The sequence below is a fragment of the Bubalus kerabau genome, chromosome 9, assembly GCF_029407905.1.
Source record: "Bubalus kerabau isolate K-KA32 ecotype Philippines breed swamp buffalo chromosome 9, PCC_UOA_SB_1v2, whole genome shotgun sequence".
Classification (NCBI taxonomy): Eukaryota; Metazoa; Chordata; class Mammalia; order Artiodactyla; family Bovidae; genus Bubalus; species Bubalus kerabau.
The window spans coordinates 48754201-48768199 of record NC_073632.1 but is presented as its reverse complement, the minus strand read 5'-3'; the positions used below and the strand labels follow the sequence as shown (position 1 = coordinate 48768199).

The window sequence follows — 13999 nt, the reverse complement described above, 5'->3', positions numbered from 1 at the left end:
AATCAGCGAGGTGCTGGGTTTAATGCAGAACTGAATGAGGAGAAGGAAGAGGAATCTAGGATGTTACCCAAAGTCTCTGGCTTGTGAATAAAAAGATGGTAGTCTTGCTGTTGTTTAATGGGTACAGAATTTCAGTTTTGGAAGATGGAAAAAAATTTTTTTCTGGAGATAAATGGTGGCAGGTTGCACAACAGTGTAAATGGACTTAATCCACTGAAATGTGCACTTAAAAACAGTTAAAATGGTAATTTTATGTTATGTATATTTTATCACATTTTTTTAATGGGGGGAAAAAAAGAATGGTCGTGCCATTAAGAGGAGAGATGTGGAGGGGGAGATAATGAATCACAGCTCAGAGGCACCAGCTATGAACTTCTTTCCTTGGTCTCCCAACAAGTCTCAGACTCCTCTTATTCTAGATGTTCTCCACTTTCACATACTTCCATTCCTCCACACATCCATCATAGCATCATGCTTGCAAATCTAGCTGCCTCTGGAATGTAAGATCCTTGAGGGCAGAGCCTATCTTCACTTCATACCCTGGGTGTGTACCTCTGCCTTGGACCTTGATTTGAAAGAGAGGATGGGGAGGGGGAAATGAGCCCTCAGGAAGTGGATGCAGTTCCAGCCCCTTTGATTCAATTATGAAATAATAGACCATGTCATCAACTGCTGCTAGGAATCTGGTATGAGGCTTAAGGAAGATTTGGAGTTACTGAAAAAAGGAAGTGGACATGAGAGCTGATCAAAGGAAAGAAAACCAATTTTTCTTGGCGTGACACAGCTCAGACTGGAAACCATTTATTTGTTGCATCAATAAATTTAGCGGTGTGATTTCCTCCAGCTGTGCTCAGCAACATGCGACTAGAAGCAGAAAGCAGACTAGCTAGAGGGATCCAGAGTTGGAGTTTTGCTAGATGGATGGGCTGTAAGTACAAAGAAGTAAAGAATTGAAGGTGCTGGTGGGAGTGTAGTTCGTGTGATCAGCTGTGCTCATTGTTGATTGTTGTGTTTCTTTGGAGCACCTTTGAACAAATAACAGAGATAGGACAAGATTAAGCTGGTTTTGATCTGCTCCGGAACAGGACACTTTCAAACTCTGGTGGGGCTTCCCTAGTAGCTCAGATGGTAAAGAATCCACCTGCAATGCAGGAGATATGGGTTTGATCCCTGTTCAGGACGATCCCCTGGAGAAGGAAATGGCAACCCACTCCAGTACTTTTTCTTGCCTGGAGAATTCTATGGACGGAGAAGCCTGGTGGGCTACAGTCCATGGGATCGCAAAGAGTAGGACACGACTGTGTGACTAACTTTAACTTTCAGGACAGGATAGTCTGACTTTTTGGTGGCTGAAATAAGAGAATTTCTCCAAGCTAACACCACCATACTTTGTTTCTGAACTTCAAATTACCTGTTTAAAATCCTGAGACTTGAGACTAACCCAAGTAGAGTTTAAAAAATTTTAAGTTTCATATTCAAAATGTTTGATATGGAAAACATTAGACCTCAGTTAAAATGAATTACATTTTATTTTAGGAAATGAAATGGGTCATCTGAATTTCTCCTAAGGACCCAGAAATAATGACAATCAAAAACTGCCTCAATGATTTCCAAAATGCTCTCTAGAAGGTGAAACCCTCCCATTGAGAGTCCTTGCTATAGACAATGGAGTGTGAATGGAAACTGCGCACAAGAGAGCTATGGGGTCAGTAGGACCTGAGGGGTAAAGAAGGAAGCATCTAAAAACCCTGGGTTCGGGTTTTGAGGACTTGGAGGTTATGGTTCTCTTAACACAGGACGAAGCCCAGGATCGGGGTGGGGGTGGGGGTGAGGAGTTCAGTTCTTGCCTTTTTTGACTGAGGTGGTCTGAGGCACTGCCAGCCAAGGTGGAACAAGTTGGGACTAAGGAACTATGTAAGGGCGTCTGAGGAACTGGCCATGTTCTATACCCCAGGCCAGGTAGTAGGTAACTGGGCTGTGTGAATCCTTAAACCAGACATATATGAATTATGTTTGTAACCAAAAAACTGCTATACTGGTGCCTAAGAAATGATAAAGTATTGAGTTGGCCAAAAACTTCAATTAAGTTTTTGTAACATCTTATGGGTAAACCTGAAACAACTTTTTGGCCAACCCAATATCTGAAGAGGGGCTTCCCAGGTGGCAGCTAGTGGTAAAGAACCCTCTTACCAATGCAGGAGACTTAAGAGATGTGGGTTTGATCCCTGGGTTGGGAAGATCCCCTGGAAGAGGGCATGGCAACCCACTCCAACATTCTTGCCTGGAGAATCCCATGGACACTGGAGCCTGGCAGGCTACAGTCCATGGGGTCTCAAAGAGTCTGACACAACTGAAGTGACTTAGCACAATATAGGAAGGAGGAAGGAAAAGAGGGCCTGAGTCTGGAGAACTTGACAGGAATCTGGCAGGGAAGGAAGGAAAACAGAGGCTGGTCTCTGGAGCCTGAATTCTAGAACTGGACAAATCTGTGCTTAAATCTCAACTTCTTCTTTTACGAGTTGGTTAGGCAAGATCTTTGTAACCTGGTCGGTCAGTCAGTCAGTCAGTACAGTCGCTCAGTCGTGTCCAACTTTTTGTGACCCCATGGACTGCGGCATGCCAGGCCTCCCTGTCCATCACCAACTCCAGGAGTTTACTCAAACTCATGTCCATTGAGTCGGTGATGCCATCCAACCATCTCATCCTCTAACCTGATAGGGCCTCCATTTTCTCCTCTGTGAACCAGGAACAGCATAGGAATGTCCCAAGTTTGTCATAAGAATTAAGTGAGAAAATTAGCACCCCCAGTATGGTGTCAGTGTTGTGGCCACACGTTCTGGGAAACAAACTCACTCAGAAGGACAATGCAGATAGTGGAGTGCAGTTTATTACACTGGCTGGCCCAAGGCAGAGTCTCCTCTTAGCCTAGGACCCCAACCAGTTTTTGTGAAAACCTTATATACCCCTAGGTGTACGTGCCCAAACCCACCTCCCTAAATTCCCTGAAACTAGTCTGAACAAAGGAAAAGAAAGATACAGTCAAAGATAACCCATGATTCATATGCCTTAGGCCTAGGTAGTTAACAGTGGACAATTATCAATAGGCCTGTGCTCATACCCCAATAAGCATAATAGAATTCATGATTCTATTTGGTTACACAGATAATTAGGGTATTCTTTTAGGGTACGGAGAGTCTAGGTATGAGCCCTGGGGCTCTTCCATCCAGGGGTCTGGTTTTCCAGTTGGTATGTGGTTTCCATAGATACTGGGCATATAGATCAGAGTCCATAGTCCAGCCCAAGATGGAGTCCTGCTTTCTGGCCTGTTCTGTCTGTTGCCTCCTTCAGTTCAGTCGCTCAGTCGTGTCCGGCTCTTTGCGACCCCATGAATCGCAGCACGCCAGGCCTCCCTGTCCATTCATGCCCTCTCTGCTTCCTTTCTTATCACACCTTTCCCTGTGTCTGTGCCCACGCCTTCTTCCCAACACAGCTGAGGCTAAAACCAGCCCAACTGCTCTTCTCCCGGTGAGTTATTTATAACTGTGTCCCCTTGCGAGCTGCCTGAAATGGAGTCCTGCTGCCCTCGGGCTTAGACATTCGATGTGTGTGTCACCGCAATGCGGGCTCTGGCGCTGCGGCTGGAGGGCGGAGGTATAAATAGTTCACACCGGGAGCCCCTTTTAGAGAGAGAAACGCTGTACTACTGGATCTCTCTTCTCATTACCGCAGGAGTTTTCAGCCCCGGCCACGGCGTTTGCTGTCTGCTGATGGGAAAGTCTTCCTCGACTTATGGTTCATACCCCATCCTTCTGAAGTGCTGGTTATGTTCAAAACTCTGCCTGAAAAGGTTTGTATTTTTTTATGTGTGCCAGAATGGAAACTGGCTGTTTTTATGTCCCACAGTTAAACATGTCAGTTTCAGAGAATATCTCTTGTTGTGTTTTTTTCCCAGGAACATTTAATAACTGAAATCTCTCAGCTTCTCATATTTTGCTTGCTTTATTATAATTTCCCTTGTGCCTCGTTATTTCATAGTTCTGCTTCTCCGTGGTCATTACTAAACACTAATGGAGCTTCTGAGACTCCTTATTAATCCTTAATTTCCTCCCCAGCTCCAAGAAAACCCCACCCTAATGTGCTGAAGCTGAAGAGAGGTTGAGATTGCACTTAATCACAGTAATTAGCTGGTTTCTGTTTTTTCAGGAGTTCCTCTAAGTACCTCATTTACTGATAAAGGTTAACCATTAAAAAGAATAGATACCGAAATACGTAGTGCATTCAAGTATTAACTAAATAAAATGCAGTGTTGAAAATGGCAATTTGGGAACATTCTGATTTTTCTTTGTAAGTGAAAACCTGTTTAGCAATCTAGGTTTCTCACCCTTTCCACCCCCCCAACTTTTTTGAGGTGTGGGGCTTCCCTGGTGGCTCAGATGGTAAGGAATCTGCCTGAAATCCAGGAGATCCTGGTTCAGTCCCTGGGTCGGGAAGATGCCCTGGAGAAGGGAATGGCAAGCCACTCCAGTATTCTTGCCTGGAGAATTCCATGGACAGAGGAGCCTGGCGGGCTATATACAGTCCACGGGGTTGCAGAGTCAGACATGACTGAGCAACAGATACTTGTTGCTTCTGCTGCTAAGTTGCTTCAATCGTGTCTGACTCTGTGCAACCCTATGGACAGCAGCCCATCAGGCTCTGTCCACTGGATTCTCTAGGCAAGAATACTGGAATGGGTTGCCATTTCCTTCGACCAACTAATACTTATTGAGGTGTAATTAACAAATAAAATTGTATATATTTAAATTGTACAGCATGATGATTTGATATACATTATAAAATGATTACCACAGTTAATACATTCATCACCTCACATAGTTACTTTTTTTGTTTTTTGGAGGTGAGAATGCTTATCCAACGCTAACAAAATTTCAAGTATACAATACAGTGTTAATAACTATAGTCACCATGCTGTACATTAGATCCTCAGAACTTATTTATCTTATAAATAAAGTTTGTACCTCTTGACCACATTGCACCATTTCCCCCTTCCCCTGGTAACCACTTTTCTGTACTTTTGACCTTCATTTTTAGATGCCACATATGAGTGAGATCATAGTGTGTCTTTCTCTGTGGCTTAGTTCACTTAGCATATGTCATTCAAGTTTACCCATGGTTGTAAATGGCAGTTCTTTTTTATGTCTGAATAATATTCCTGTGTGTGTGTATGGTTGTGTGTGTGACATTTTCTTTATCCACTTATCCATACACTGGACACTTAGGTTGTTTCCATATCTTGGCTATTGTGAGTAATGCTACATGGAAGTGCAGATAATCTCCTTAATATATTGATTTATTTCTTTTGATATATCCCCAGAAGAGAAGTGGGTTTGCTGGATCATATATTATAATCTTACATGCAACAGAATGAAACTAGATCCCTGTCTTACACCAATCACAAAAATTAACTTCAGGTGGATTAAAGACAGCTGTTAAGACTGGAAACTATAAAATCTTAGAGGAAAACCAGGAAAAAAACTCTTTGACACCAGTCTTGGCAATGATTTTTTTTGGAAACAACAACAAAAGCATAGGTAACAGGAGCAAAAATAAACAAGTGAGATAATATCAAACTAAAAAACCTCTGCTGGCAAAGGAACAAATCAATGGAAGGAGAAGGCAACCTACATAATGAGAGAAAATATTTGCAAACTATATATACCTAAAATATGTAAGGAACTCATATTATTCAATAGCAAAAGCAAGAACAAAACAAAACAAAAAAATTTTAAACCTATAATCTGATTTTAAAATGGTCAAAGGACCTGAATAGACATTTTTCCAAAGGAGACATACCAATGACCAACACATAAATGAAAAGGTGTTCAACATCACTAACCATCTGCTGCTGCTGCTGCTGCGTTGCATCAGTCATGTCCGACTCTGCGACCCCATAGACGGCAGCCCACCAGGCTCCGCCATCCCTGGGATTCTCCAGGCAAGAACACTGGAGTGGGTTGCCATTTCCTTCTCCAATGCGTGAAAGTGAAAAGTGAAAGTGAAGTCGCTCAGTCGTGTCCGACTCTTCGCGACCCCATGGACTGCAGCCCACCAGGCTCCTCTGTCCATGGGATTTCCCAGGCAAGAGTACTGGAGTGGGGTGCCATTGCCTTCTCCGACAGGGAAATGCAAATCAAAACTGATGAGATATCACCTCACACCTGTTAGGATGGCTGTTATTAAAAAAGACAAGAGAACAACTGTTGGTGAGGTTGCGGAGAAAAGGAAACATTTGCACACTGTTAGCAGGAATGATGATTGGTGCAGCCATGATGGAAAACAGTGTGGAGGTTCCTCAAGAAATTAGAAATAGAACTACCCTTTACTTCATTTATTCACCATGAGCATTTTTTTAGGGCTTTTAAAAAATATAAAACTGCTACTTTCTGCAGTTAAGTCAAAAATTTTCTCTTTTCCTTTGCTGAATGTTGATATTTAAGATCCATTGTTTGTTTTTTAGTCTTGTGTTTAAACTATGTTGATAAGTAGTTATGTTTTCCTTACAGGTAGGAAGAAATAACAGCCCTTAGGGCAATGTTGTCTGAATATGAATCCCTGCTAGGAATTTATTTGTGAACTTTGTAATTTGTTGATCATTGGTAATACAATCATATTTTGATGTGTTTTTGGCCACCAATGGCTTTAAAGAAAGAGAAACACATTGTTTTAATTCCCCAGAAGAAGTTACCTTGTCAAAAGACATATATAACCTGAGTTCATGAAAAGCTTGTTGTTCATTTTTTCAGTTACTATCTTGTAGCTATTATTATGTATTATTCTGTGAAAATGTTTATTTAAAAATTCTTAAATATATTGTCCCTAATCAATGCTCATATATTTTTGTGTTCCTTTAGAAATTTCTTGAAAATTATTTCTTTGTATTGATTTTACTCACAGGTAGCTTTTAGAGCCTTAAAGCTAACTCTGCAGCTGATAGCCCCTCTTCATGACATTGTGGCCTACCTTTTCAGTTTTGCTAAACTTGGAAATTGTCCAGCATGTTTTGAATTTCCTCTGAGTCCTAACCCTCTGAGAGGTGACTGGGGAGGAACTGAGGGTATTGGTAAGTGATTAAAGGTGATTAAAATTGCCTTCAATATTCAGTTGAAATTCCATGACATGCTTTTTTTTTTTTTTTAAGCTTTATTGAGGCATAGTTGAAGAACAAAATTTGAGTGAACAATATAATATTTGATATACATATACAGTATACACTGTGGAAGGATTTCCCCCATCTAATTAATTACTGTGAAGCCCTTAATGCTCAGAAAGAGAGAGAGAGAATTCGCTCAGTCGCATCTGACTCTTTGTGATCCCATGGACTGTAGCCTACCAGGCTCCTCCATCCATGGGATTTTCCAGGCAAGAGTACTGGAGTGGGTTGCCATTTCCTTCTCCAGGGGATCTTCCTGACCCAGGGATCAAACCCAGATCTCCCCCATTGCAGGCAGACACATTACCGTCTGAGCTACCAAGAATGCTCAGAAAGACAGGACTTAAATATTTCCTCATAAATGACAAAATGGCAAAGGGAAAGTCCCATCATATACTGTCTCCAAACTGATTGATTCCACATTTGTTGGCTAAACCACCAAGTATGCCAAGTCAGAATTGGGCTGGGGTTTTGCCCTGCCTTTGTCACTTGGATTACTGGAAGCTGGGCTCTTTACTCTCTGGGTCTCTGTTGTCATCAGTAGAATAAGGGTGATGATAACTGTCTTAGAAGGTTGTTCTGTGGATTCAGTTCAATTCAGTCACTCAGTCATGTCCGACTCTTTGCGACCCCATGAATCGCAGCACGCCAGGCCTCCCTGTCCATTACCAACTCCCGGAGTTCACTCAGACTCACGTCCATCGAGTCAGTGATGCCATCCAGCCATCTCATCCTCTGTCGTCCCCTTCTCCTCCTGCCCCCAATCCCTCCCAGCATCAGAGTCTTTTCCAATGAGTCAACTCTTCGCATGAGGTGGCCAAGTGAGGTGTTTACTGGAGTTTCAGCTTTAGCATCATTCCTTCCAAAGAAATCCCAGGGCTGATCTCCTTCAGAATGGACTGGTTGGATCTCCTTGCAGTCCAAGGGACTCTCAAGAGTCTTCTCCAACACCACAGTTCAAAAGCATCAATTCTTCGGCACTCAGCTTTCTGTGGATTCGAATCTGTAAAAAGTTTAGAAGGATGTACAAGTACCCTTTAAATACTAGTTTACTTTCATTCCCTTTCCCCTCCTGGCCTTCCTGAAAGGTCAGAGCCTTGCAGACAGCCCTTAGGTAGCTAACAAGACCCAGTTGGTAGTCCTGTAGTAAGAATAGTTGAGGCTTTAGTTTTATCTGCCCATTGCTAATCCAGGAACTCCAACTCAGCACGATTTCTCAGATAAACACATGAGATAAAGACACTGAGATGCTTAGTAAACTGGGTTTATCAAAAGCAGTGAAACTAATCTTACTATTATAATAATTTGACTCTCATCCAAATTATGTCATTAGTCATGTAAATATTAATTAATTGATAGCAATATATTATAACATAGTAGCCAAGGATTTTAAAGTGTAAGAGCCAAAACAATGAGGTAACATGCCTATTTAAATCTAAGTGATCTTAAAACAAATGTGATATAATTTGAATCTATTCCTCTCTGGCCAGTGCGTCAAGGAAGTGTTTGTGGGAGATTCTGACTTGTTCTAGGAAGAAGATTGATGCCTATATCTGAGGAGAGGAGCATGAAGGAATGGGGTTGGTGCTGCCCCAGCAGAGAAAGCTCAGAATTACTGCAGGCCTACTAGCAATTCTTCAATAAGCATCAAGAAATTACAGAAGTTCCAAAGCACTCTTAGCTCCTTTCCTTTTGCTAATCTGGGGACTGTTGTAAAAGGGGGTTACTCAGAAAATAAACTAAAATGCTCTCAGTAGAACTGGATGTTAGTTGAGGAAAAGAAGAAAGGAAGATAGGCCAGGAAAAATGCCACCCCCCCACCTCGAGAAGGGGAGACAGGTATTATATGGAGATGAGGAAGAACCAGAGCTGTGTTTCCAGAAGTCCCTGCATAGGAAGCTCTGTAGCAGCTGGGAGGGGAGAAGCCCACAGGGAAGATGATCTGGGGGGACCTACCCCCACTTGAATCAATGGAGAAAAATAGGAGGGCTTGTCCTGGAGGAGGACAAAAAGAGGATGCTGGCAAAGGAAACAGGCAGGGCTACACGTGGCCAGTCCAGAAGGATGACCCCACCAGTGTGACACTGAGGGACAGTAGGAAATAAGGCCCAGTTGTTGAGGACCTAGAACTGAGGAGGAAGGCAATTGGTTTCTTACTATTTATATGCTTATGAACTGAAAACCATTGAAATATCTGGGGGTCCAGGCTTTCTGAGGTGTGCAATTAGAGACCTACATGTTGTCATGTTGCCAGTAAAAATATTTGTGCTCCAGGGAGAATGTACAAAGTTTTACATACTTTGCTTTGCTGAAAATAGATAAAGAGCAAACTGAACTAAAAAAAATTCCACTGTAAGATAATCATCTTTTTTAAAGGCTAGGCTGCTTAGTTCCTGGCCTGTTTCCCAGAGGAGGCAAGGAGAACTAAGGTGAAAAGATGAGATGAATCTGTTCATATACCCACTCAACTCCCTTTAGCTGTTTCAGAATTATTTGAAGTTAGATAAAAGGAAGTAGGTAGACTTATGCACTTTAAAAAATTTTTTTTAAAGAAACACTTCAAATTCCTGCTGGGGTCCTCCCACTTGACAGAGGAAGCAGCTCTTAGACACTGTGGACTAGTTCCTTGGACCCTGCAAAATTCTCTCCTTCCCTGAAGGCCAGCAACTCCCTTTGGAGTCAGTATGAAGCAGAGGATGTAATCAGAATGTGGGAGTTTACATTGTGATTTCCTTGTAAAGGATTAGGAGACCAAAGAAACCCAGACACTACACACTGAACTTAGGGTTTCAGGAACAAAAGGTACTGGCTTTGAGTATTCACATAGAGGCTGGGCTACTGTGATTCTTCTCTTTCTGATTTCCCACACAGAACCCTCCTGTGGAAAGGCACAAGAAAAGGCTCATTTGTTTCCTAGTGGAGAGTCTCCTCCTTCCCCCACCACCGTCCTCCTCCATGACCACATGCAACCACCTGCCCCATACTCACAGACAGGCTTTCTTCCCTGCCCGTGCCCACCATCCCTGCTCCCTCTGAGCAGTGCGACCCCACAGAAAAAGGCCCAAATGAGGAGTATTATCAGTGTGTAACTAAGAGAAGGTAGGCCCTCCTCCATACCTGTATTTTAATGATAATGCCACCTGCCAGCACATAACAGTTTTGCTGGGAAGTGACCATGTAAAAGTGCACACACAGAATTTTATAAACAATAATGGAAATAATGAGAAAAATCACGCATAATCCAACTATTCTAACAAGTGAAATAATTTTACTTTACTTCCTTCTAACCCTTGCTCAAATACATTTTACAGAGCTTTAATCACAGGGTATGTGCAACTTTATATTCTTTTTTAATTGTCATTGCAGGGGATTATAAACTTTTTCTCCTGGTTACTGCATAGCCTGACAGAGTGTATTGCTTGTAGACCAAGCACACTAGACCTTGAACAAATAAGGCTCACCAACTATCCCTCCTCCCATCCACCACAAAATTCTTTGAGTTCTTGTACAATTTGCTGTGATTCCTCTTCTGGTGGAAGTTTCTTCTCAGCCCAATATGACCATCAGATTTATAAAGGATTCATAAAAAGTCAATGATTGACCCCAATTCTTTTGTGGTTGGAAAAATACCCCCAAAACATTCTTCTGTTATGTGTAAAATGTCAAATGGGTATGAAATCTAGACTGCTCATCCTTTTCTAAGGATGAGCTTCCCTCGTGGCTCAGAGGTTAAAGCATCTGCCTGCAATGTGGGAGACCCAGGTTCGTTCCCTGGGTCGGGAAGATCCCCTGGAGAAGGAAATGGCAACCCACTCCAGTATTCTTGCCTGGAGAATCCCATGGAGGGAGGAGCCTGGTAGGCTACAGTCCACGGGGTTGCAAAGAGTCAGACACGACTGAGCTACTTCACATCCTTTTCTAAAACCAAGAGCCCATATTGCAAGTACATGTTGGCAACCATTCTCAGACCTGGTTCTGCCCTGATCAGGCTCTCGTGGACAGCATCCCTGTTCTCAGTCCCCTGCCTTCCATGCCAGAAACATAGAAAGAGTTCCAGTACCAGGCCAGTTAGGGCACAAGGCTGCGCAAGTCTGGGTGAGTTGTTTATACAGCGTAACTTTGGAAATGCTTCATAGGTCTCCCATCTCACTTCTGCCTTGGGCTACAATCAGGGATGATGATCAGTTTCCACATTGCTTCTCTTTGCATAGCAGGGATGTCCTCTCAAGTAGAAAGCTATTACTCTCTCCACAGGGAGCTGATGAGCATTTCACATCAGCCAACATTCTGTAGACCTGGAAAAAGGGCCCACCCACCCACCCCACCAGTGCTCCCTAAGGACCATGATTTTTTTTTTCTGTGCTTTCCCATTCTGAGTGGCTCATTTCCTGAGCCAATAATAGAGTTGCTAGTACAGCCATCTAGACCCAGGCCAGGTTCCTCAAACCAGTAAAAGGCCCCTAGCTTAAATTTCCATCCAAAACACATATAAATCCTTTAGGATAAGGGTCCAAGAAATAAGCCTATTTAGGATCTCTCACATCTACTCCTGAAATGATGTGAATCTCCTAGAAGGATGTATGTTTCTGTATACATATATGTATACATATTTTTGCCTCCTTGGATGGTCTTGAGTCTTCATTAATCCATGAGCCATCGACAGGATGAGTCTATGCCAGTGTTGATTTGAATGGTAGGGCTGTAAGAAATGGCTGCTGGTTTATAATAATTTCAAGCCCCTAATAGATTTACTGAGACCTATACCTTTCCCATTCCTTGTAATTTCTCTTTTTCAATCTATTTAGAGTCTATAGCCTTGTATACTTTGAAACTTACTTTTAGCAGTATGTTCTTATTCTGCTGAAAAGCAATACAAGTTACTATATTCCTGAGGGAGGGAAGAAGGAAGGAAGGAAGGAAGAAAAGATAAATCAGGCCTTGGGTTCTGAAACATAAGGCTTTGCTGATCTTGCAAAATGTTTAATTAGTATACTCACAAACAAACAAACAGAATTCGATTTAGTTAAAAAGTTAGCTTTGGAGGTGAAATGATGGTTCACAGGGTAGCTGGGGTAGCCTGTATTTCAATCTGTTTGACTTAAAATGTCATCTCTCTTCTAGGATCTGGACTTCAAGAGCTGCAGAAAATGATTGACAGCCTCCAGAGCCCCCAAGACCCCACTCTGGTGTCCCAGGTCCTTCTCCTCCAAAGGGAAGTTATGTTTCTGCAGTTTGACGCTGCAGTGAGGTACCTCATCCGGTAAGGGCTGGAGGGCTATTCCTGTCTAGTAAATTCTGTGGGGCAGGTGTTTCTGAGTGCTCATGGAGGGAGGCCACCCTTGGCATGAGTAGATAATGAGCTTAAAATAGTCAAGGGCACAGCCTGATCCAGAGCACTGCGGCTACCAAATGTGTTCTGCTGCAAAGGCTGTCCAGGTGGACTGTGTTCTTGTTAGATAATAATATTCTTGATTTTGTTAAATGTGATTCCAATGTAGTTAGTTTGCATAACAGACTATTTTATGGGGAATCATATTTTTTATACTGCTGAAGATTATTCTTCCTACCAAGTTTTATTTTTTTCAGCCCTTAATTACCTTTCAGAAGAACAGAATTTTCACTGCATATCTGAAACCAACAAAATTGACTACCTGAGTTAAATTTATAAGTAACTTAATTTACCTCTAGCCTTGTAGGTATTAAATACTCTGCATCAAAAAGAATGTTTGTTTGGTTAAAGAGTCATGATTGATGAAAAAACTAATTTGAATTAAGAATCACAATGTTTCCTGTATAAATAATAAGTTGTATATGGGAAGAAAAGAGGTTAGATAGACCTGAGAGTCCCTGCTTATTGTTAAATTGTCAAAATTAACTTCATTTGATAAATTCCCAGTGTGAGTATTTAGGGGAACTGAGGGGGACCTTGGAGGGCAGTACTCTTATCTGTGGATTATAATCATTTCCAACCGTTTGGCATGAGTGTCCACAGAGAATAGAAATGTGGAGTTTGTACTTACCTAATGTTTTCTCTTTCTACTCTGCTTTTTCTTTACTCTGAGCATCAGAGGACGCTGGATTTAGAATGCAAATTCAGCAGGACAAAAAAAAATCAGGCTCTTTGTTTTTTTGTTTGTTTGGGTTTTTTATTGACAGGTTGCTTTGGGAGCTATAGCTTTGTCAAGCAGGTAGGATATAAAGGATCTGACTAATTGTCAGGATGGCCATTCATTAGCCCTGCTGCTGCTGCTGCTGCTAAGTCGCTTCAGTCGTGTCCAACTCTGTGCAACCCCATAGACGGCAGCCCACCAGGCTCCCCCGTCCCTGGGATTCTCCAGGCAAGAACACTGGAGTGGGTTGCCATTTCCTTCTCCAATGCATGAAAGTGAAAAGTGAAAGTGAAGTCATTCAGTCATGTCCAACTCTTAGCGACCCCATGGACTGCAGCCCACCAGGCTCCTCTGTCCATGGGATTTTCCAGGCAAGAGTACTGGAGTGGGGTGCCATTGCCTGAAATCTCAAGTCAGAATTTGCAAGGAATTTACATAGACTGAAGAAATAGGACTATACCTCGGAAATTCTTTTGGAATTCCAGCTCCATGGAGTTCATCTTGCTCCTGTTCTCCCAGGGAAACCGTTCTGCTTCCCCTAGGAATTGCTTTTTGGGGCTTTCTCTGCCCTGGCATACTCGGTCTGCAGGAATGGAGGGTCATGCGTCCTATGTCTGGTTTCAGTATTGAATAGTCAGTATGTTTTTCAGAGGACCTCAGAAGGAACCAGGAGTCCTTC

General features: G+C 42.4%; 1 protein-coding gene across 1 annotated transcript in view; it reads left to right on the top strand.

Moving 5' to 3' along the window:
• Window positions 1–13999, top strand: part of LOC129619826 (coiled-coil domain-containing protein 162-like) — a 127611-nt gene that overhangs the window by 52422 nt on the left and 61190 nt on the right. Inside the window, exons 15-17 of the mRNA XM_055535239.1 lie at window positions 3730–3847; window positions 6955–7120; window positions 12332–12470. Coding sequence (XP_055391214.1) covers window positions 3730–3847; window positions 6955–7120; window positions 12332–12470 — 423 coding nt within the window. The remainder of the gene's footprint in view (window positions 1–3729; window positions 3848–6954; window positions 7121–12331; window positions 12471–13999) is intronic.